General features: G+C 44.7%; 1 protein-coding gene across 3 annotated transcripts; it reads right to left on the reverse strand.

Moving 5' to 3' along the window:
• Positions 1 to 24,173, reverse strand: TMCO1 (transmembrane and coiled-coil domains 1). 3 transcript variants are annotated; one of them, XM_038412245.2, is made up of 7 exons: positions 23,977 to 24,173; positions 23,157 to 23,234; positions 16,631 to 16,690; positions 15,377 to 15,423; positions 14,852 to 14,919; positions 10,088 to 10,232; positions 1 to 1,463 (listed from the first exon to the last, which is right to left on the reverse strand). In XM_038412245.2, the coding sequence occupies exons 1-7, from the start codon at positions 24,044 to 24,046 to the stop codon at positions 1,365 to 1,367; spliced, it is 567 nt and encodes a 188-aa protein (XP_038268173.1). In that variant the 5' UTR covers positions 24,047 to 24,173; the 3' UTR covers positions 1 to 1,364. The 3 variants fall into 3 exon arrangements, with proteins under 3 accessions (XP_038268173.1, XP_043347012.1, XP_043347013.1); XM_043491077.1 differs by lacking the exon at positions 1 to 1,463 and adding an exon at positions 3,451 to 3,609 and having other exon boundaries at positions 23,977 to 24,160; XM_043491078.1 differs by lacking the exon at positions 1 to 1,463 and adding an exon at positions 7,920 to 8,213 and having other exon boundaries at positions 23,977 to 24,156.
• Positions 24,174 to 24,336: the final 163 nt, after the last annotated feature.

The following is a 24,336-nucleotide window of genomic DNA, read 5'->3' on the forward strand; positions in this document are numbered from 1 at the left end:
TGCCCAATGTTGCCACATACAGGCAGTCTTGAATTTATCCCGAGCACATCATTTAACCAAGCACATATCACATTTAGTTCAGTTGTTAGTGCACAGATACTATGATGTAACATAAAAGACTCCAAAGACAGGTGCAGACTTCCATCCTCTGGAGTGGTTTAGAATTTGTGAGGTAGAAGTACAGCGATGATACTTAAGGCAATTTGACCTCTCAGCTGTTCTAGAACTCTGTCTGTAGTGACCCTGATAAAAGTTTAGCTTCAAGATTTATTTTTTAAGTCCCCTCATAAACAAAGCGAGTTGGGGCTCCAGTTAATAAGACTAAGCTAGGCAAATATCTGGCAATGTAGAAATAGTATAGGGAACTGAACGGAGAACATATGGCTGACTGGTAACAAGTTTAGAGGCCTTTAAGACATGTAAACCGATCACTCAGCTTTAGAAGTACAGTGAATAGCACAGCAGCATTCTATGTTTGGTACATGCTGTGTGTGTACATTGTAACCCTTAGGTAGTAAAGGGTAGTTGCAGATGGTATCACTGGCATACAACAAACAAGAGATTATGCAACTGTTTAATCAAGGTAAGACTAAAGGCCCGGTTTGTTTTAAATTATGACTGCAATTGAACAGATTCCAGCTAAGCAGACAGCTAGAATGTGGGTACCGTAATGCTACATAAACCACTGCCAAGCTGAGCTCCTCAGGAGGCGAAAGAATGTTCAGAAGCAGTTAGAGGTTGTTGGTGCTATGCAACATGGCACTGTGGCCTGGGTACTGCACCAATGAGGAAACAAACTCCAGCTTTAGATGTATTTTTCCTCCCATTCATAGACTGGAACTGAACGTGCCTAGTTTCCCTATAGATGGGTTCCTAATACACAGAAGTCTCTAGCCAGTTTGTCTAAGAGAACAGGGACACAATCAGTACTAGGACATGATGATGCAGGACTTTCTAAAATCTGTTTATTTTACAGATCCTTGTCACCTGACTCCGGTTCCCTATCATGGCTCCAAATAAGGTTTTATTATCTTTACAGTAGTTCTATAAAGCAAGAGAGTTCCACTCTCCCTGCAATGGGATTAGGTGACTACATTTTAAATGCAAGGGGCTTAATCATTTATTACACACACACACAAAACACATCTCACATTATCTGCCAAGAATTTTGCTTCAATTGTGACAGGCTGCTTGTAGAACGCTCCAAATACAAAGATGCTTCAGTGAAGGCAGTACTCATCCCAAAGGCTGCTTCAAATGAATGGAAAGCCTGCTGTGGAATCCGCTCCTGTTACAAACCAAGGGCAGTCTGTCTTCGATATTGACATCAATGGGAGCTGCTGTGAAAGGTGCATGACTATACTTCAAGAAAATTTCCCAGCTTGAGGAGGGGGGCCGAGGAAGCCCCCTGCCTGCTTGGTGGCAGCCCGCGAAGGAGCCAGGCCAAGCATCTTCTGAATATTCTGTGAAAATGAAAAAAAGAATGATGGGATGGTGGTGTAGTGAGAAGGAAGCCAATACACAGGTGAAATCCTGGTTCCGTTTAGACCAGTAGTAAACCTCTCATTAACTTCAACCTCCAGGGTTTTACAACTCAGTTTAGCCAGTGTATATATGTGATATCTGAAACCATGCAAAAGGGCCAGGAAGAAATGCAGTCCATAGAGATTAAGTGATTTATACGCATAATAAATTTCAATTAGAGGTGGGCCTAAGCTCCAGAGTTTGTTTCATGATCAAGCTTCCCACAGTTGGAGTGGGTTCCAGTGCAGGGCTGCAATTCAATTCTATCTTCACCTACGTAAGTCATAAAGCCAATGGGCAGGTAATAGAGTTCTTGTTGCAGGCTGCGGCCTTTACCTATTTTGTTTTCTTTAAATTAAGATGGTAACATTAGATATCTTTGCAATTCAACTAAAATGCATATGCAGTAGCAGCTTCCTGTTCTCTACTCACAGGCAGAAAATCTAGGAGCAGCACTCCGCTGTTTTCACACATTCCAAAAATCACTGTCAAGGGAGGCTGTAATTAGAGCCCGAGAATCTTCAAACAAGACAGGAAGGATCCCACACAATACAATCAGAACTGGGTTGCCCACCCGGCCACCAGAGGAATTGCTGAGCTCCTGCCAAAAGTCCAAGTACAGAGCTGATTTCTGTGTTAATGATGTAGATGGAAACAGTGCTTTCTCTCCTGACACACATGGTACAGTATACCTACCTATCAACAAAAATAAATGTGTGCAGATGACCTTATTTCTTCCTTTATCCAGTGGTTGGATTTTTGAACATTGGAACACAGTGTTTTAATGCAACATCACACTACTGTTAATGGAACATTAAGATTGAACCCCCCCACCCCCCCAAAACAAGCATTTTCATAAGGAAAGTCATACGCACAGCAGAATGCTTAAAGATTAGTATTGTACTGAGATTTGTGTGAAGCTATGTTAAAAACAGCACAGTTCAATTAAACTACATTTATTTAGTTTCAACACTGGATCGTGTTAAAAGCATGATATAAGCAGAGGGCATCCTTCACTATAATCAATACCAGTGTTCTAAATGATGCAAGCTTAAATGGTGCTGGAGGGACAAAATGGAAAATCTGAATATGCACGAAACGAAAGAGGATAAACTACTAAACAGAGTTTCTTCACCCTTGAATGCCTTCCTCAAGAAGACTGTCAACACAAGCCAACTAGGAAATTTCCAGCTTCTACCTTTTAGAGTCATGAGATTTTTGTGCTTCGAAGTGGAATATACGGAGAACTTCCCCACTGCTTTGACACTCACGTAGAGCAGAGAGCCAAAAATTTTTACACACAGAAGTCACTTTTGGGCAGAGGGTAAGGAAAATTTCAGCCCAAATATAAATATGTAAGAGTTACAAGCAATTGAAAAGGGAAAGGAGGTTAAAGGAAAGTCACAGCAGCTTTATAGCATTTGCCGATGGCAAACATTTGACTTTTTACAATTACACACAAAACTATGTTAAAAGAACATTAGAGTTGCAAAGTCAAGAACCCAGAAGTTAGGAAATGCCAGAATTAAGGTTGTCAGTGTAACCTTAATTTGGCCCCCTTGTGCATATACACGATGACACAATCTTTAATTATAGGATCACATAGTATTTTTTCCAGCCTGCTCTGGGGATCAATCAGGGCTGTATAGTGAACGAGACTATTGTCTACTTCATTTGTTGCAGAAGTTGGAAGGCACGTAGTGAATAAGGCAGGAAATTGAAGGAAGACAAGGACATTTTCATGGTTAAGACATGCCCCGCAGAACTGCATTCTATCTCTGCCTCTATCCGATGAAGTGAGCTGTAGCTCACGAAAGCTTATGCTCTAATAAATTTGTTAGTCTCTAAGGTGCCACCGGTACTCCTTTTCTTATCACAGAGCTTGTGTGTGATGCTGCACAAGTCACTTAAACCAAGCTTTTTCACAAATGGCCGTTAATTGTGTATGCCTCATTTTACTGGGTGCCCAATCTGAGGCCTGTGGTAGGAATAAATGGCCAGTTTTCACAATGGAGAGGGGTAAATAGCAGGGTTTCCCAAGGATCTGGGCTGGTAGCTATGCTGTTCAACATATTCATAAATTATCTGGAAAAAGAAGTAAACAGAGAGGTGGCAAAGTTTGCGAACGATACAAAACTGTTCAAGGTAGTGAAGTCCAAAAGCAACAGCAAAGAGATACAAAGGGATCTCACAAAACTGGGTAACTGGTCAACAAAATGGCAGAGAAAATATAATATTGATAAATGCAATGCATTGCACATTGGAAAACATCCCAACCATACATACAAAATTATGGGGTCTAAATTAGCTATTACCACTCAAGAAAGAGATGTTGGAGTAATTATGGACAGTTCTCTGAAAACATCTGCTTGATGTGCAGCAACAGTCAAAGCTAACAGAATGTTAGGAACCATTAGGAAAGGGATAGATAAGATAACAGAAAATATAAGCCACTGTATAAATTCATGGTGCGCCCACACCTTGAATGTTGCATGCAGTTCTGATCACACCATCTCAAGAAGGATATATTAGAACTGGAGAAAGTACAGAGAAGGGCAAAAAAAAGGATTAGTTAGGAGTATGGAACAGCTTCCATCTGAGGAAGGATTAAAAAAAAAAAACTGGGACTTCAGTTTAGAAGAGATGATTAAGGAGGATAAGATAGAGGTCTAAACAATCATGAATGGTGTGGGGGGAAAAAAGTGTTATTTACCCTTTCACTTAACACAAAAATCAGGGTTCACCCACAAAATTAATAGGCAGCAGGTTTAAAACAAACAAAAGAAAGTAGTACTTCTTCACACAATACACAGTCAACATGTGGAACTCGTTGCCAGATGTTGTGAAGGCCAAAAAGACAACTGGGTTAAAAAAAAATAAAAAAAATTAGTTCCTGGGGGATAGGTCCATCAAAGACTATTAGCAAAACTGGTCAGGGACGCAACCCCATGCTTTGAGTGTTCCAAAGCCTCCAACTGACAGAAGCGGAACTGGGCAAAAGGGGATGGATCACTTGAAAAATTGACCTGTTCTGTTCATTCATGCTGAAGGATCTAGCATCGGCCCCTGTTAGGAGACAGGATATTGAGCTAGATGGACCATTGGTCTGACCCAGTATGGCCTTTCTTATGATTTGCAGACATGTTGAGCACTCATGGCTGCATCTGAAGTAATTGGGAGCTGTGCTATGAACATATAAAGCCCTATAATGCTAAGTACTCTGCAAATCAGGTCCAAAACATCTCAAATTGTACACCTAAGATTAGTGATTTTGATCTTAATCTCTCTGGGCCGCAGTTATCCATCTGTAAAATGGGGATAATACCCCCTCATCTCACAAGAGTGTTGTGAAAATAAGATCAGTAATGTTTATTAAGCACAAAGTTAGTGTAGTGTTGAGCATGACAGAAAAGCCCCTGAGGAAATTAACTGTTCTGTCTTCAGAGCAGGGTTTGACTCGTGAGAGTAACCAAGGTCTGAGGCCACCCACTGGATGATGAGAAGAAAACATAGTGAGTAGTTGCTAATGAAGTGAGCACTGTCCATCCTGTTCACTGAATGAGGCAGTGTCCTGTGGAAAAAACTGTGTGGGGTCATGTGATTAAAGGCTGTATCATAATGCATATGCACAGGCAACCTTAATTCTGGCATTTCCGAAATTCTGAGTGCTTGGATTTGCAACTTTAATAATGTTCTTTTAACACAAAAACCTGCATATAATCTCCTGGGTTTTTAAAAAAGCAAACTGAAAAAACAAATTCCGTCATGTGGCATTATATTGATGCCCACATGGTTCATCAGCAAGGTTGGAATCTTTAGATCCAACCCACAGACCTCTGCCACTTGCACTACCAGAGGTAACTAATAGCATGGAAAATTTCAGCCCAAAGGGTTAAAGTCTGGCCAGCTTATCAATAACTAAAAATAGGGCCTTGTAACAGGAAATGTTGGTGAACTTTAATAAAAGGAGATGCTACCACCCCCACCTGTGATGAGATACACATACACTATAGTGTAACTAACAAAAACATTAAACACAGTGGAAGGTCCCTAAGCAAACTGATAGTTCTTGAAAAAAAGGAGTACTTGTGGCACCTTAGAGACTAACACATTTATTTGAGCATAAGCTTTCATGAGCTACAGCTCACTTCATCGGATGCATTTGACGAAGTGAGCTGTAGCTCACGAAAGCTTATGCTCAAATAAATGTGTTAGTCTCTAAGGTGCCATAAGCACTCCTTTTCTTTTTGCGAATACAGACTAACACGGCTGCTACTCTGAAACCTGATAGTTCTTGCTATATCTTCCTACCTGTGGGATAGTTGCTAGACCGGGAACACACTGAGATGTGATGAATCATTTTAGGAGTAAGAGCTATTTATAACACAAAAACATTTTGCTGTGGGAGGCTTCATCTTGTGTCTCTTGTCCCAGTACTATTTGCTCCAGATATTAATAAAGAAAGGGAACAGCTATTCAAAAGGGACTCGATTGACCAGTACGGGGTACTGCAGGATCAGGACTGAGGTGCGCTTATAGAGCGGAAGCATAGTCGTTCAAGACCAAAGTTACTATCGGAGCAATGGGGGAAGCTTGCACTGCATCCTCCCGACTCTTGTCAATGCCATCACTCAGCCCTATACGTTCTAGCTGGTCAGACAGATCTCACTGTTGGGAGGAGGGATTATGAGAGTAGAGGCAAACAGACACGTTGACCTGAGCCGACTATAACCAATCAGAATGCTACACACTCTCTGGTCAGCCATTCCTCTCCCACAATTGGCGAGTTCTCTCTCCAGCTGACATGTAGCTAGCTAGCATCATGCTGATAAATGACTTTTGCAAGACAGTGATGTTAAAATTGCACAGAAGGTCCCAGACACTGATGCCAGGACTAATTGTTATGGAGGCCTGCACCATGTTGTGTTCCCACAGCATAGCACGCACTCTTCCTTTCTAAAGGAAGGACAACTCTGGGCAGCACACTGTTACCGGTGGGAGCGGAAGAAAGCAACAGCAGGGGAGCAAGGACATTTGTACTACACCAGTCCATCCCACCCCTTGTCTTTTCCTTTCAATCCTTTCCACCCCACAATCAGTGCAAAGAGAACAGATGTCATTTCTGCGCAAAACTTTTAAGTGCCCTAGGAGAAGAAAACTAATCAGAACTGACCTCCTGCCCCACAACAATCAGGAGAGTTTGTGGGAAAGAAAGATGTGCTCCCTCTCCTGTCTGCAGGGGGAATCGTTGGCCCCCTCTCCCACCAGGAGCATATCTTGAGTAGAGGAAGAGGACAGGTCTAAAATTCAAAGATGTGTGAAAAGGAAACTAAATATTGGCAAGCTATTGTGTAATAAAGGTTTATTATGCAACAAACAGGACAGGTGAAGGCTGTTAGAGCACTAACAGGAGGAGGGGCAGAGGATATAACTGACTTTCCGCTTCACACCCAATTCAGCAGCAGACTTTCCCAGCTGAAAGGCAGCAGCTCAATGGCCTGTAGAAAGCTGCTACTCAGCAGCAGCCCTCTCTCCAAACAGGAAGGCACAAGGAACCACTGGACAGGATTTACGTGCAGGGGGAGATGGGAACAGCGCAGAGGAAGTTACTCACTGCATATTGGATATTTCAGGAGATGCTGGCCCGAGGTCACAGGCAAAAAGCAGTCGAGCCAGGTCTTGAGGAGTTTCCTCAAGCCTCACATGCCTCAGGACTATCAGCCTAGGTGAAGAATAGCTGTGCTACCAATCCCCACCTCATAAGCAATGCCTGTTTAAATCAGTGGCACTTGGTCACTCCGCACCAGTTAGTCCTCTCCCTCCCACAAAGCAGATTGAGACACCCACACCCTGAACTAAATCTAGGCTCTGCCTCAATTTAATGAGTTCTAGGGATTCTCTCCCACACTCCTCCCCCCAAAATGGACTCTGGGATCTTCCCGTTCTTCCACTATTTAATTCCAGGGCCCCACCTCTCTGCAGCTCTTCTCTTGGGCTATTGCCCTCATGGACTGTAGGGGGGGCCCCTCCACCTCCAGGGGGGTCAGCTTAAACTACAGCTTAGAGGTAGACTTGAGTGTGAAAGGAGCAGCGACCTCTTTTAATGTAATGCTGGGAGTACAAAGTACATCAGTTCTACAGAGAATAAAAAAAAGTGTTAAACTAGAGAGGCTGCAGCATATGAAGCTACACAGCGGAAATATCCTTTCCAAGGGAATGGCGCTACTCCCCCCACCAGGCCATTAGCAGGGACAAGTAAAGGGTTGAAGGCTTGTTGGACTGAATAAGCTGAATACCTAGCATTGAAAACCTGAGTGTTTATGCCTAGCCATTCATTTTGTGCTGCTTCTAGTATGTTTCATCACAGAAGGTGACAGCAGGAAATAGTTAAAAACTGGAATTTACCATGGGATTTTTTATTTTAAAACATACAAAAAAGCCACTTGGGATTTTTCAGCCACTGAATTCCCCAAGTATCCAACTGGTGCAAAGCAGACATGCAGCAGCCAGCACAATCTGAGTTTCACTCTCACTGCTCGTGGCCTTTAAGGGGTACAAAAGAAAATCTATTGGTGTCAGAATAGAAAGGCATAGAGCCCCATTGTAACACAGATCGGTGGCAAGGAGAGTTTCCCCAGGATACTGCAAAGCACTGGCTATCTGGTGTGAGATTCACTGGGGGGCAGTCACTGTAGAAACAACACAAAAGCTTCCCAGTGGGTGACACAGAAACCACAAAAGCTAGTCAAACCCCTCAACACACAACAGCACCTGCTGTTCTAGTTCCAGGCCAGGGAACGAGCACTGGACAAGACCTGCTGTGCTGAGAGCATTTAATAAGGGGTCAGTGGACTTGATGGCTTTTGCTAATTTGTTTGCCTTGTTCCTTCACGCAAGACTGGACACAGATCTGATTTAATGCAGGATCCTGCTGTGGAAGGAGGGAGAGAATCTGTCTGATCCATTAATATGCATTTATTTTGGGGTAAAGGAGCTTTCATTCTATTATTGAGCCACTTCACCAAGCCCATCCTGACCCCTCTGTTAGAAATTGGCATAAGAATCATTTCCTCTGCTGACCTGCTGTAAGGGTTTCTAAGTCCCTTGGCACCTCCAGAGGAAAAAGCAACAGAGATCTGCAGATCAAGGAGAAATAAGCAGCAAGCATTCAGGAAGTGAACCAAAGCAAGAGGAAAGATAAAAATAGAGAACCAGCTAAGTGCATCAGCATTAATCCAGCTTCCAGGGTCTATTAGTCTCTCCCCACTCCTTGGGGGAAATTCAACAAGCAGAACACACTTTCAGCAGCACTCAAGTCCCACCGGTCCTAACACTTCATCCAACCTAGTCATGTGCTAACAGCAGCTCCACTGTCAGTTAAACAGTTACTTCACTATTATCCCTGCTTTAGTGCATTGTAGCTGATAAAATGATGGCATCACTGTGGCAAGCTATTCCCAACCACGAAGACACTTCCCATTTTCAGGGCCAGCAGTTCCGCCTTGCAGCAGAAGGGCCTGTGTATGGGTCACAATCCACCATGGTGGTAAATTCTTAACAGTGTTCTCTAACATGGCCTTGCATTTTGTCACACCAGACCCCCATTCTATAAATTACTCCACCCACTGGTGATTGGGAACAGAAAATACTCTGAAGGGAAAGCTATTCAGCCTTCAGAGAGAGTCATGTATTAATCAGGCAAGGGGAGGGAAGAGAATAAGGCACTTGAGAAAAATGCAGGTTTGACCCAAGACTTTCTTGCTTCCTCAGCAGATTTTTTGGACATGGATTGAGCCTTTTGAAGCATCTTACATTAAGGCTACATCATATCTGGGAATAAACCTCCCAGCCTGTGTCCACAGACTTGTGCTGGCAGGGCTCAGGCTAATGCTCTAAAAATAGCATGTAGATCATGCTTTGATGTTGCAGCTCAGGGTCTCAAGCCCACCCCCACTGGTTTCAGAGCCCAAGCCACAACATCTACACAGAACCATTTTCAGAGTGCTAGCACAAGCCCCACTACCATGGGAGCTAGATGGCTGAGAATTTGGGCTAGATGGCTCACTTCCAGATGCAATGTAGACATCTCCTTTAGTGTACTCTGAGGGTGAGTGTTTTTCTTTCTGATAATGACAGTACAGACAGGTTTTTAGTAAGGGCTTTTTCTTAGCAATCCTGGTGTCTTCTGAAGCCTGCAGTGAAGTCAGTGAATCACGCAACTTGTCCCCTGCCAACAATGATCCTGTCAATCCACAAAGTTACCTGGAGACACGTAGCAGGGTGGAAGCTGTTTCCACTGGAATGTCCTGGAGCAATCCTGCTGACTTTAGCCAGGTCTCGCTCATGAGATAAGACTTCATACAAAGTGAAGCTTTTCTGCACTACATTTCCTTTGACAGCTAAGCCTATGGGAACCAGTGGTCAACGTGAAAGCTTCAAACAAACCTAGGTCAAAGACCAACTACATGTACTAAATTGGTTATTGGGCACTTGCTACTTCTTACTGGGTGGCAGATCAATGTCTGCCCCATTCCCCCTCCATAGGAAGCAGCTCAGCACTCACCTGCCGGATAGACATGGTGCAGAGAATGTAGAGGAAGATGAAGGAGCAGTCAGTGTAATCCTCCCCAAGTAGGTTGCGATGGGACAGGCCCTGGATGTAGGAGAGGGGGATAAAAGGAAGTTTTGCCACCACTCGGCCGTCAAATCTGGAAGAGAAGAGATCACTTAATGTGAGACGGCAACCAAGTACCCAGCCTAGAAAAGGGCTTCAGTCTGGGACAGTAATCGGGTCCCTGGAGTGCAGAAAAACAAATTAAGTGTTTTAAATGAAACAGGCCTCCAAGAGGACAAAACCAGATGCAAGATCAAGTCAAAAGCCTAAAAAAAAAAAAAAAGTCATGCGGCCCCACCTTCTCACGCACAATACTAGAGAGACTAATATATACACATCCACCATCCTCAAGGCCCCGCATCCACCAAATGGACTGTGCAGGCCTCCCTCAGCAGATGCTGTGGAATGACAAGGGGTCCCTCCTGGAGATCAACCTATCAACGATTATTGCTTGGATAAATTGCTGACCAAGGTTTGCGGGACACAGACTAGGAACTTTCTAAATCAATATCCTCAAGTACTGACACCTGCTATTTAAAACCAAGTCATGCATAGGTTTCTCCCAAAGCACTGTAATACTTGAGTCAAGAGACAATTACTAGCCTGTTGTAATACAGTTTCTTTATGCAGACTCACGGATTTTTGTACTAGAGGTGTGTGCTCAGCTTTCAGAAGACAAACCAAAGCCCAACTCTGTGGGGTTTTTTTTGTCCCCCCCCCCCGATTTGCTACATTTATCAGTTACCAAAAGGGATGTGGGCAACCGCCATAGAGAGAATTCCTTTTTATATAATGCTCCTTCTCTGCATTCGCTCTTCAGAAGCAGGGGACATTGTATATTCCCACAAGGTACCTATTCAACTCCAGGAGCTGGGAAGCATTCAGTACTACATTCCAGAAATGGAGACATGGTGTGAATTTGGATGGACTGAAGAGATTCAGCTTCTGAAATCAGACAGCCAACACTACCCTTTGAAGCAGTGTGCGTATCATGCTGCATCAGTGTGTGCTCAGAGTTTGATGTTATTTTCTCCTTGAGTGCTCATTTTCTAACAGGTGTTTCTGGTTTCAAGAGCTCCTAAATGAACATTCTTTCCTGTGGAGAGGCACTCACACAGAGCTATGGCTCTAACATGTGCCAACTTTGCTTACATCTCACAGGCAGTTTGGCAGAAGGGCTAGGAACGGATGTTTGTCTCCCTGTAACTTCCCCAATGTTTTAGGATTCTGCATTACTCCTGCTGTGGGAACATAGAGTAGCTCAGAGGTGGTACCCTGAGGTACCTGCCTTCTCTTCTGGCAGGTAACCTAGGTTTTAAGGCACACTCTTGTAGGGAATTCTGTAAGGTTTGATGCTTTGGCAGTGTTGCACGATTCAGGACTAATGGAGTAAGATGTTAGTGTCCAGAGAGAACCAAGGGGCACAGCAAGCAACTTCTCTCACTAGATACCCCTATCTGCCTGGATCCCAGTCTGGTACTCACCTGCAGATCGCCCTACCCCTAGCAGACATACCTTTTGCATGGATCCCACCAACCTACAAAGAGATTACCCTAAATGGATAATCATGATCCTCATGGTAGATCCTCAACCTGGCATTCTGCTTTTAGTGTTCAAGCTAGCCTTTCTGCACCTGTCCCTCCCATCCCTGTATGTATTACAGCTCCCATTTTCAACAGCAAAAAAGGGGCTAGTTACTGTTCTCTGTATATATATGTTGCATGTACAAAGCCTCTCTGTAGGAGTCATATGCCTAACTGTATGGCCATGGCTTTTAGGCAGTAGCTGACAGAAGGGGTACATGGCCAACTTACATTCTATTGTCCAAAGGTAAACACAGCATGCTCACTCCAAGCAACCCATCGTCCCTCTCCTCCCAAACTTTACACCTTGGCCTCTCCGGCAGTTGGGGGAGAGAAGTGGGTGAATGAAGCAATACACTGACTCTTGTTCCAAGCACAAGCAATCCCCTTTCTCCTTCCCAACCCTGAATCTAGAACACCTCTTAGGTGGCTAGTAGCCATGACTTCCCAGGAAGTGGCCTGAGGAGCCCAGCTAAACAGTGATTGAACACTGTCCTCCTGAAACCAACATCTCTTCTTGATACCATGTCAAGAGAACAGCAATTGGTGAAGATGTCAACCAGCTCTCTCCCCCATCCCCAAAGAGCCCTATAGATTTCAGATGAGGGCATGGCACTGACAAGTCCCTGAAGCTACCCTTCACACACAGGTACACTAGCCAGCCCATAAGACTGGAAGCATAGTCTTAGACACTTAGTTTGCCGTTAAGCCAAAACTGTCAAACTTTAGATTTTTCTTTAAGTGCCACAGACAATCTCTTGGACTTGCTAAAAGGGTTAGTCCTGTTCAAATAGTAACTGAACTCTCTGGACATCTGGGATGTGACATCTAGGATGTGCAGCTTCACCTTCCTGCGATAGCTTTAGAAAATAGAGACAACAACATGGCATGATTTAGACTTTTTTTTTTTTTTTTTTTTTTTTAAAGAAGATAAATTTTAAAAGTCAAGACTGAGTGAGGCCCAAGTTCTAATGGGCCCATATGAGTACGGTACAGGGGAAGCTGGCCATAGCAGACTGTACTCCAGAGACTGAGAAGATAGCCACCAAGAATGAAAATTTTAGCACCACATCAAAAGACAGTAGGCTCAAAGTTTAATCACAAGCATCAATAGGTTCTAGGATGGGATGGTACATAGTTGTAAGAACCTTCAAAAGTAGTTTTAGCAGATGGACAAACATGGAACCATTGCATAGAGAGATCGGGTGGGGGGGAAGAGAGAGAGAGAACTGGAACCATAATCCAAGGCCCTCCTTAAAGCAAAGCACAGAACGCAACTGCTTCTGCCAGGTGGATGAGGAACACTGGCCTTGTAGTGTAGTTTCCAACTATGTATAGGAGGAGCAGGGGATGGTTCCAGATGGTTGACTGCTTCCCTAATTGGGCTTGTTTGTCTGCACCTCCCAGGGACTTTTCCTTCCCTAGAGATAGAGGTCAGAACAACACTTACCCAGAATGAGCTGTTTGTAAGCATAACCTGGGCCCTTCAAAAGACGCAGATCCCTGCTGAATGCCTCAGTGAGGGGAATGATACAAAGTGTGTATTTCTGCCTCTCTCCCTTCTTTGTCCAACATACTGAACTCCCGGTGGATGAGCAAGGGCTCCAGCCTCTAGTGTTCTTCAGCAATCAGGGAAAGAGGCACATACTTTGACCTGCAAGCGCATTGTTGGAGAATTTGGGGCCAAAGTAGACATTATGGAAGGAAGAGTGCTTTTGTTAAAGCTCTACAGCGGGGCAGCATAGACCTATCTGCCTGCTGCTGTGAAGACAAAATGAAATGGCAGACTCTTCAGGGGGGAGGGACACACCTTTTCATGCTAGTGAGTGACAGATCTGGTTCTGAACCTAAAGCTACATTATAACTGACCTTAGTACAACAAAGAACTGTCATTGGCAGAACATTTTTAAGTGCTGGCATCTATGCCCAGACCCTATTACAAAGGGCTGGGCTTCACTTCACTTCACCAACAGCAGGAAGTGTCCCCCCTGGCCTCAAACTGAAAGATCCCTTCACATACATTATTTTTTATCACAAAGCACCCATAATATGTCTAAACATAGGGAGATTTCCTAACCTGAAGAGCTCACACCTGAGATAAGCTGCATTCACCCTTCCCAAAGTACATCAGATATCCCCCTCACTGGCTCCTGACGCAGCCTTTAAGTTTCATGTAAGCATCATGGCAGAGTTGGGACTTGAGGAGGTACTGGAAAGTGGATTTATGGTCCAGTTCCATACAAAGGGCTGCACAGAAGAAACCACAACGATGGTTGTGGGAAAGGTGGACAAATAAGGAGCTGAGGCTGGCATTACTGGTGATGGAGAAGGTGACAACATGAGCAGATAAGCAGGGCGGGGTAGATTTGTGAATGACCAGTTAAGTTTGAGACATCCACAAATCCGGAGGCCAACCATGGGACTACTGTCACCATTGTTGTAGACAGAAATCCCCCAGCATTTTTGTTTGTTTGTTTTTGGGGGGTAGGGAGGAAGAAGAGTTTTGTCACTCCCCCAAGAAAATTCAAGCATAGCTCTAGTATTGCACTCTTAAAAACAAAATATTCTGACAGTATTATTTAGACATAAATATATGAAAAGTAGAGCTAGTCAAATACCCTAGTCAATTCCAAAACCTTTTTTTCTTTAAGAAACTCAGCTTTTGGAAAAAAACCAGCCAGTACTGCTTTAGAAAGCAAAGCAGAAGCCAATGCAGATAGCCAATGCAGATGTAATAGAAAGATCTGAAGACTGTGGAAGGCTGCCTGATCTCTGCAAAGCTATTCTGAATTAGCCAGACTTTCATCCTGGTCACATATTCCAGAACAGCAAGCATGCTCAGTTGTGGCTAAAGTGCAGCCTAGAGAATCCCTGCATGCAATGCTCCATGCTGACCTGAGCAGAAGCAATGAGTGACCTGCAGATTCGCAGACTTCACCTCCATATCAAAGATGAGGAGAGCTACAGTTTGATCCATTGTATACAAATTAGATGCAACTCTCAGTGGGATCCCATGAACATCAGTAGAATGAGTCCAAGTAGCAAAGGAGAGAGGGGATGGGATACATTCACTTTGAAGGCTGGGGGGTGGGGGAGGGTGGAAGAGCAGCCAGAGAGAATTGATACTTACATGGAGTTGAACATACCCATGAGGGCAGTAAAGCAAAAGCCAATTGCAAACATGGACTTCATTCGAACCTGCAACCAGAGAGGTCAGACTCATTCATTATTGACAACTAATACAGGGAGAAACAAACACATTAAAAATAAAGGCAAGTCCCAGAGTTAGGGTTTGGGGGCTTTAACGCTGAATAATGGATTTTGTGCAGCAGTATCAGGGTTGAATAGCTACGAGTACTGGAAAGCCATGAGAGGGATCATAGGGGCAAAGAACTTATGGAGGAAAGGAAGGTCTCAGGGCTGTCCTGTTAACCAAAAGGAGACCATGCATAAAGAAAGGGGAGTCCACAGGAACTGTGAGGAGGGAAGGAAAATAACAAACGCAGTGGGCTCACTAGAAAGATGGGGTGAGTAAGTGGAAAGTCAGGAAAACTGCTTCTATTTTGGAAGCACTAGAGAGATTGTGCCAGAAAAGGGGAATGAGATCTAATCCTTCACTAGTTTGGGAACTGCCCCTAATTTACAGCATTCTTACCATCGACAGGTCCCTATTGTTATTCTTCAGCTTCTCCTCTTGCCTCTCTGTAAAGCAGGGAAGAGAATAGAGGTTATACCAACCCAGACACCAGAAAGATTTCACTGTCTGGAAGTCTAAACCTTCCTTGCTATCCAAGCCAGTAATAGTTCCAAGACAGACTCCAGCTCTGTATGCCAGACAATACAGTGTGAAAACTGCACACAGCCAGCTGTCCTTGAATCGGAACAACATGCAGCAGAACAAGTATATGAGGTTTGTCAACATTCAAAAGGCAATGCACAACAACTCGGACAATGGGCATGACGACAAACAGACAGACATGTCAACTGGAAAACCAAACAGTGCTTGTAAAAATCAGGTAGTGCCAGAATATTGTATACTAGAAGTAGTGTTGTTCTCAGAATTTTATTTGTACATCGAATCTTATTACTGTAAAGCAGTGGTTTTCAAACTGCGGGTTGCGACCCAGTACTGGGTCACGGCAGCTCTGGTCAGCATGACTAACCAGGCTGTTAAAAGTCCCATCGGCGGTGCTGCCCGGCTAAGGCAGGCTAGTCCCTACCTGTTCTGACATCACACCGCACGCCGGAAGTGCTCCAGCTCCTAGGCACGGAGGGGTGGGGCCACAGGGCTCTGCGCACTGCCCCCGCCCTGAGCACCAGCTCTGCACTCTCATTGGCTGGGAACCAGCCAATAGGAGCTGGAGGAGGGGGTGCCTGTGGGCAAGAGCCGCGCGGAAGCTGCTTGCACCTCCACCTAGGAGCTAGACCTGCTGCTGGCTGCTTCCGGGGCATAGTGTGGTCCACAGTACAAGGACAGGAGGAAGCCTGCCATAGCACCCCTTCTGCGCCACTGACCAGGAGCTGCCCAAGCTAAGCCCATGCCGCAGCCATGCACCCCAATCCCCTGCCCCAGCCCTGAGCCCCCCAAAACCCAGAGCCCCTTCCTGCACCCCAAACCTCTTATCTCCGGCCCCAGCCCAGAGCCCTGACCCTCTCCAGCACCCCAATCCCCTGCCCCCAGCCCTGAGCACTCCCCAAACCCGGAGCCCCCTCCTGCATCCTAAACTCGTCATCCCTGACCCCTCCCCAGAGCCTGCACCCCCAGCCCAGAACCTTGATCGCCTCCTGCACCCCAAACCCCTGCCCCAGCCCTGAACCCCCCCCAAACCTGTGGAAAGAAAGGGAAAGTCACCTCCACAGCCTCCCCTTCACTTTCGGAGCATCACACCCCCCCCTCCCCAAATCTTACCTATTTTCTTTTTTTGCTGTCGGCCTGCTGATTCAGTTATTGTTTCCTTCTTCTTTTCCACTACAAAGGGCAAAGACAACATAGAATCACTTTCACAGAAACAATGGAGAATTATGCTACTAATCCCTTCTCTTTTCCTCTCCCTTACACCCAAAACCCTCATGCAGACTGGGGCAGGAGGAAGGAAGGAAGCAAGATACAGATATACATCTATGATATGTGTCCAATGTCTTATAACCTGCCAGAACAGGACTGGCACAAATGTTTTCAAAACTAGGAATGTTTTCCAGGCCCTGATCCTAGATGCGGAAAAGAACAATTTCAATCCCTGTCAAAAGCTAGACTTTTAAAACCTGCCAAAGGAGCCCATTGCACTGTGAACCAAGGAGCTTGAGTATCATTTTGGTTTAAACAGCCCTTGCTGATTTGTCATTATGAATTTTAGACAGTACTTTCAATTCAACAAGTGTGATGAAATGAGCTTTATGGGAAACTCTGACCCTAGCTATCTGCAATGGGAAGCAGAACACAGAAAGGCCTGTGTTCTGTTATATCCCTTCTTCACAGACAGGCATTCTCAGTGGAAGTGCTGTGTCAGCAGTCTGGCACAACCAGCTCCATTCTTGCTGGTCATCCAATTAGGGCTGAAATATTTCCAATATTTTGAACTTAAAAATTAAGTAGCAAGTCTACACTTAGTTATCAAAGCTACCAGAAAACCAAGACAGACAACCAATTCAGACAGTAGACACTCCACAGATTGCAGCAAGCAAAGCCAACAGATAATCACAAGCCAGAGTGCTGATCTGTTAATACTGTGATCCAGCAACTATGCTTTTCAATCTGCAAATGGAATCACCTCCCTTAACAGAGAAATTTGCTTGACAGTCCCAGAAAATGAAAGCCAAGTTTTAGTTTCAGGTTTATATAGCCAATATCAAAATATGAAAATGGGATGATAAATGTTGAAGTACGGTTATGATAAGATACGTGATATTGATTGCCTTTTTCTAACGGCACATCTATACATCTACTTTACCAACAAACCCATTTTCACTCCTGTTGTTCCACAGTGTCAGCGCTGAAGACTTCTATCTCACATATTAATATATCAGTTCAGTTTTAATGGCAGAACTTTTATTCATAATGATGACCAAGACAGAAAGACTACAGCTAAATTTCCAGATCACAGGAGAATTTGTGGTGCTAACAGATAAAATTCTTATGACTCATAAACCAACCTTGCACAATTGCCAAAAAACGAACAGCCCAGGCACAAACCTACTCATCTGCTTTTATCACAATGCTGCTGATGAAAAGGTTAATGGTGAAGTTTACTTATCCATAAACTAAATCACACACCTCAGGCAAGCAGGCCAGTAGGATTATGCAAGGGTGATGTAAACTGAGCAAGTTTGCTCAGAAAGGTCACTAGGAGTAAATAAAGTGGCACATCATCATTTTTATTCTTACTATAACCATGCTGCAGTCTTGCAACTTCTTCCATTGCCAGATAATAATCAGACATCTATCCTGAAACTTTCAGGCTCACTGAGTTTTGAGACATAGCTGTGCCATATACCACAAGCATGTTTTGTTGAGAGATTAAATTATAAACACTCCCCTAATCTAATAGCCCTAGTTTATTCACTTTTCAGACCCATTTGTTTTCTGTAGCTGTGATAGAATGGCAAGGCTCTGGCAGAGTAGCCTAGTGATTTTATCCGTGATTTTTTTTTTTTTTGCTGTTTTATTGGCACATTGGTTGTTGCTGTGGGTACACTGACAAATGGTTGAAAGGTATGGCAGGAGTGGTCTATTTTACAGTTGTATATTTAAGAATTGTCAAAGGACAGATAAGTACTCCTTTTAAAAAGGATATGTGAATAAACTGTGATTAATAAATGCTAATCAAATCTGAAATTGTAGCTAATATTTGTTATTCTCAGCTCTGCCACTCAAACTCTAACTCACAAGCATTAACGATAGCAATTATTACTGGTGTATGCACCTCACATCTGGTTCTTCGTGGATACACAAACCAGAGATAGGAGGAATTACAAAATAATCAGAGTAAAGACTCTACAGCAATCATTAAACACCAGAGATTAATCCATACCAGCTGCTTATAAATTCTACAGCACCCAAAGGAGTAGCACATTATCTCTAAACCAGGGGTGGGCAAACTATGGCCCACGGGCTACATCCGGCCCATTATACCTTTTAATCCAGCCCTCAGCTCCCGTTGGGGAGCAGAGTCGGGGGCTTGCCCCGCTCCAGCAATCCAGCCAGGCAGTGGGGTTCGGGGAAGCAGCCAGCATGACGCCCCTCCGGATCCTATGTAGTATGAGGAGGTGTGGCCAGGCAGCTCTGCCCCATTTGCAGGAACCACTCCCGCAGCTCCTATTGGCCTGGCTATGCCTCTGCATAGGAGCTGGAGGGATGACATGCTTCTGAGAGCTGCTTGAGGTAAGCGCCGCCCAGAGCCTACATCTGAGCATCCCCTCTAATCCCCTGCCCCAGCCCATATGCCCCTTCCGCAGCACCCTCCTGCACTCCAAACCCCTCATCCCCAGCCCCACCCCAGAGCCTGCACCCCAAGCCAGAGCCCTCACCTGTCCCCCAACCCCCTGCCCCAGCCTGGAGCCCCCTCCCGCACCATGAACTCCTCATTTCTGGCCCCACTTCAGAGCCTGCACCCCCAGCCAGAGTCCTCACCCCCTCCCACACCCCTACCCCTAATTTTGTGAGCATTCATGGCCCGCCATACAATTTCCATACCCTGACATGGCCCTCAGGCCAAAAAGTTTGTCCACTCCTGTTCTAAACTCTCTACTGGGGTTTCAGTTGGTTTCATATCTTATACTAGTAGGTTTTATCCTTAGCTACTCTGCACTGTTTTATACTCCTGGAAAAAATATGGATTAGATGAATGGACTATAAGGTGGATAGGAAGCTGGCTAGATTGTCAAGCTCAATGGGTAGTGATCAATGGCTTGATGTCTAGTTGGCAGCCGGTGTCAAGCGGAGTGCCCCAGGGGTCGGTCCTGGTGCTGGTTTTGTTCAACATCTTTATTAATGATCTCGATGATGGGATGGATTGCATCCTCAGCAAGTTCGCAGGTGACATTAGGCTGCAGGGAGAGGTAGATAAGCTGGAGGGTAGGGATAGGGTCCAGAGTGACCTAGACAAATTGGAGGATTGGGCCAAAAGAAATGTGATGAGCTTCAACAAGGACAAGTGCAGATTTCTGCACTTAGGATGGAAGAATCCCATGCAGTGCTACAGGCTGGGGACGGACTGGCTAACAAGCAGTTCTGCAGAAAAGGACCTGGGGATTACAGTGGATGAGAAGTTGAATATGAGTCAGCAGTGTGCCCTTGTTGCCAAGAAGGCTAACAGCATATTAGGCTGCATTAGTAGGATCATTGCCAGCAGATTGAGAGAAGTGATTATTCCACTCTATTTGGCACTGGTGAGGCCACATCTGGAGTATTGTGTCCAGTTTTGGACCCCCCACTATAGAAGGATGTGGACAAATTGGAGAGAGTCCAGCAGAGGGCAATGGAAATACCAGGGGGGCTGGGACACATGACTTACGAGGAGAGGCTGAGGGAACTGGGCTTATTTAGTCTGCAGAAGAGAAGAGTGAGGGGGGACTTGATAGCAGCCTTCCACTACCTGAAGGGGGGTTCCAAAGAGGATGGAGCTTGGCTGTTCTCAGAAGATGACAGAACAAGGAGCAACGGTGTCAAGTTGCAATGGGGGTGGTCTAGGTTGGATATTAGGAAACACTGTTTCACTAGGACAGTGGTGAAGCACTGGAATGGGTTATCTAGGGAGATGGTGGAATCTCCATCCTTAGAGATTTTTAAGGCTCAGTTTGACAAAGCCCTGGCTGGAATGATTTAGTTGGGGTTGGTCCTGCTTTGAGCAGGAGTTTGGACTAGATGACCTCCTGAGGTCTCTTCCAATCCTAATATTCTATTATTCTAACTGATCTTATTCCTGAAGGCTCAGGAGAGAGGGAGACAGAAGCCAAGCCAATCTTCTGTTGAGCTGTCACTTGCTTAAAACCCTTACTTCACTTATTTCTATTGATGCTTTTGTGCTCCACTTTTACCTTATACCATAGATCTTCCAACTCTTTCTCCACATCTCTTTCTTCTTCCCTCTATCTCCATCCCCCATCTCCTTTTCTCTTTTCTCTGCATTGTACTCCCTCCCTCCTTCTCCAAGTCCTTTCAAGCTCATTTTATATAGAGAGGTTGTACTTAAACTGGTGCAATCAAATTAAAAACCAATTTATACTCATGCAACCTCTTGTGTGTGTGTGTGTATATATATAAGGTCTTCCTTCTTCCGTCACTTTTTTTCTCCCACCACAAAAATCATCCTCCCATATTCTCCTCTGCCACCTCTAATCTCACTCCTTATCTATTCCTCCCTAGTCTCTCATACCATTCATCCAACCACAATTCTTCCTCTTTTCAGTAACTCCTCCTGTTCTTCTCTCTCTTTCCTCCCCAGATCTGGGGTCCCTCTCAAAGAGCACACGCAGGATCCCTGAGCTCACCTCAGTGCAGATGGTGGAATCTATATACATAACCACTGGCTAACCATGCTAAGGAAAGAGAGGCTTACACCCATCTCTGCTCCCCCCGTTCTTCAGTAGAAGTTAGGTAGGCAGTGGAATTAACATCAGGACAGGTCTCAATACTAACCCTTCTCCTTCCAGTTAAGGACAAATAAGGATAAAGCTAGGGACTGCCTCCCTCAGACCAGAATGGCAGTAGCCATGTTTAAAGCTCCCAAGTATTCTATGCAGGGTGGATAAAAATCAATGATTTTAAAAAAAAAAATTAAAAAATTTTAAATCGCTTTTTATTTAAATCTGATTTTTTTTGATAAAATGCTTTTTGAGAATTAATACTATCTCTAGATAGGTTTTTTCAAGATACATTATAGCTCAAAGATATCTCATCATGGAATAGGGATTATAAATTCTAATTCTCTAGCACGAGACAATATATTCATGTAATGTTTACGGAAAGTTTTGCAAATGAGTTCCAGTAGTTCATGGATTAGGGACCCAATCTTATGGGGTTCCACAGGCTTCTGTATAGATTATTCAGGTTAATCTTTCTATCTACCAATGGGACTCAGTGCTCATCTAGAAGATATCATCAGAGATACTTAGTTTTGCAGTTCTCAAACTGTGGATTTGTGTCTCCAGAAATAACATGCTTGTTAACAGCAAAAATGTTTTAAAATAAATAATATATAGAGGTGAGAAATAACAGACCTCAACTCTATTCTCCCTCTGCAAATTTGTGCACAGAGTCAATTCCTTACCTCTCTCTAAAAGTGCAAAGTTTCAGAAAGTTCAATGGATAAAAGATTGTTGCGGGCAGAATAGATCTGGACAAGGAGAAGAAGTCTGGAGATAAATGTGAGAAATGAAGGAAATATGCTTGTTTTGTTAAAATATTCTATGTTTGCTGCTGAAGAAAAAAAAATCCAGAATACTTAATGTTGTTGTTTTAATTAAATCAGTGATTCGCAAACTTTTGTATTGGTGACCCCAGCAAATCTGAGTGTGACCCCACTTATAAATTAAAAAAACATTTTTATATATTTAACACCATTATAAATGCTGCATGCAAAGCAGGGTTTGGGGTGGAGGTTGACAGCTTGTGACCCCACATGTAATAATCTTGTGAACCCTGAGGGGTGCTGACCCTCAGTTTGAGAAACCCTGAGTTAAATAAAACACTTCAAATGTCTGTCTGGTGATGTTTTCCTCCTAATACAGCATGGCAAGAAAATCCTCCAAATATTAATGAATAACCTGTTGAATTGGAGAAGATATTTATGAAGTCATTGGGAGGTGAACTATCTGCTTCAATTACCTTTGGTAAATGAGTAATCAAACAACCATTCATTTTCTGATATAGCTGTAAAACTAATCTGAAAAGTTTTCAAAATAAAACTGTTTAAAAATGTATAGTGTGCACCTTCTAAAAATCAAACCTACATCTATCTCTCAGTTATGAAGAGTATGTATTAAGGTTATAACAATCAACAAGAATGCACTTTTATGTAGAAAACCATGATTAAATTGAGTCTTCCTGACTAGTGATTTAAATCAAATCCACCCTGATTATATGGTGAGGCAAGGACCCTCTGAAGCAAACAGAAGGCACCTCTTGCCAAGAGCCGACCCTACTTTGAAAAATCCTGGAGCAGAAAACAATGAGAAGACAAGAACCGCCATTTTATTTATAAAAAGAAAAGGAGTACTTGTGGCACCTTAGAGACTAACAAATTTATTAGAGCATAAGCTTTCGTGAGCTACAGCTCACCGATGAAGTGAGCTGTAGCTCACGACAGCTTATGCTCTAATAAATTTGTTAGTCTCTAAGGTGCCACAAGTACTCCTTTTCTTTTTGCGAATACAGACTAACACGGCTGCTACTCTGAAACCTGTCATTTTATTTATGGTGTTTGAAAGGCAACACTTACATTTTTTGCTTTGTTTTTCCACTTCAGCTTTCAGTCTCTTGTATTTCTCTGTTCTGTAAACCAGCACCCATGTTATACCTGAAACAAGCATCAGATAAAATAAGGGGAGAATGACTTTCTATACAGCTCTATTGAAACTTCCCCAGGGCTGCTGCACCATTTAGATTTAGGTACATGAACAAGGAGAAAGAAACCCAGAGAACAGCAACATACAGTAAGCAGAGGACTTTCTTTGTCAAGGAAGCATTAGATGCACTGAATGGCACAGACACCTCTGTGAGACGCAGACCTCGCATCTCCCCACACTTTTATTGCTGAAAGTTATTTACCTCAGAAATCTATAGAAATAGATACACACACAGCTGAGGCTGTAAAGTCATTTTTGCTCTGTTCAGCCACGATATGTACATAGTCCCCATCACCAGAGCCCTTAAAAAGCTTTAATGGATTTCTCCTCACAACCTCCCGCAAAGGGCTATTGGCCCCACTGCACAGATAATGGCGACCTGAGACACGGAGTCACCCACGGTCGCTGTGGCAGAGCCAGGCCTGGCCCTTGGCCTCAGGGCTATCGCGCTCGGAGACCCAGGCTGGAGACCCACTGTGGGCTCTTTGGGTGACCAGCTCGGAGCCCCTCCCCTCTGCGCCCCTGGAGCCCCGCTCGCAGCCTGCCTGCTCCTGAACCGGGAAGGGGCTGGCTCGGAGGCTGCTCACCGGGCTACGCCGGGCAGGCGCCCCCCTCCCTACTGGAGCACGCCGGGGGCCTAGGAGACCCGCCCGGCAGCCCGGCCACCGCAGCGCAGGCCACGGCCTCGCTCACCCTCGGCCAGCAGCGCCGTGCACACCGAGATGAAGACGATGAGGACAGTGTCAGCGAACATAGTACTCATGGTGCCCCCACACCCGGAAGAGACTCCCGCGCGCACACCCCTAGACCGGAAGCTACAAAGGGTCCAACTGGCCGCCTAGCAACTGGCTCCAGTCTCCGGAAGTGATGTCACTCAGATTGTCGGCCCCAAGGCGCACCGCCAAGGGGAAATCCCGCCTACAAGGGAGGGGCGAGCCGCCGGCCAATAGTGACGGTAAACTCACCTCGCGCCTGCGCCCCCGCCCGCCCGGGCAGCCCCTCAAGCTGGAAGCGGCCGCCCCGGGTAGCCCGGCTGGGCCCTGCCGCTCCCGC

The sequence above is a fragment of the Dermochelys coriacea genome, chromosome 8 (assembly GCF_009764565.3).
Source record: "Dermochelys coriacea isolate rDerCor1 chromosome 8, rDerCor1.pri.v4, whole genome shotgun sequence".
Lineage (NCBI taxonomy): Eukaryota > Metazoa > Chordata > Testudines > Dermochelyidae > Dermochelys > Dermochelys coriacea.

Coding starts and splice junctions, on each gene's coding strand:
- TMCO1 (XM_038412245.2), bottom strand. CDS start 24,046: ATGAGTACTATGTTCGCTGACACTGTCCTCATCGTCTTCATCTCGGTG. Junction 14,920..15,376: donor ACAATAGGGACCTGTCGATG/GTAAGAATGCTG, acceptor CTCTGGTTGCAG/GTTCGAATGAAGTCCATGTT. Junction 10,233..14,851: donor ATGGGTATGTTCAACTCCAT/GTAAGTATCAAT, acceptor CTTCTCTTCCAG/ATTTGACGGCCGAGTGGTGG.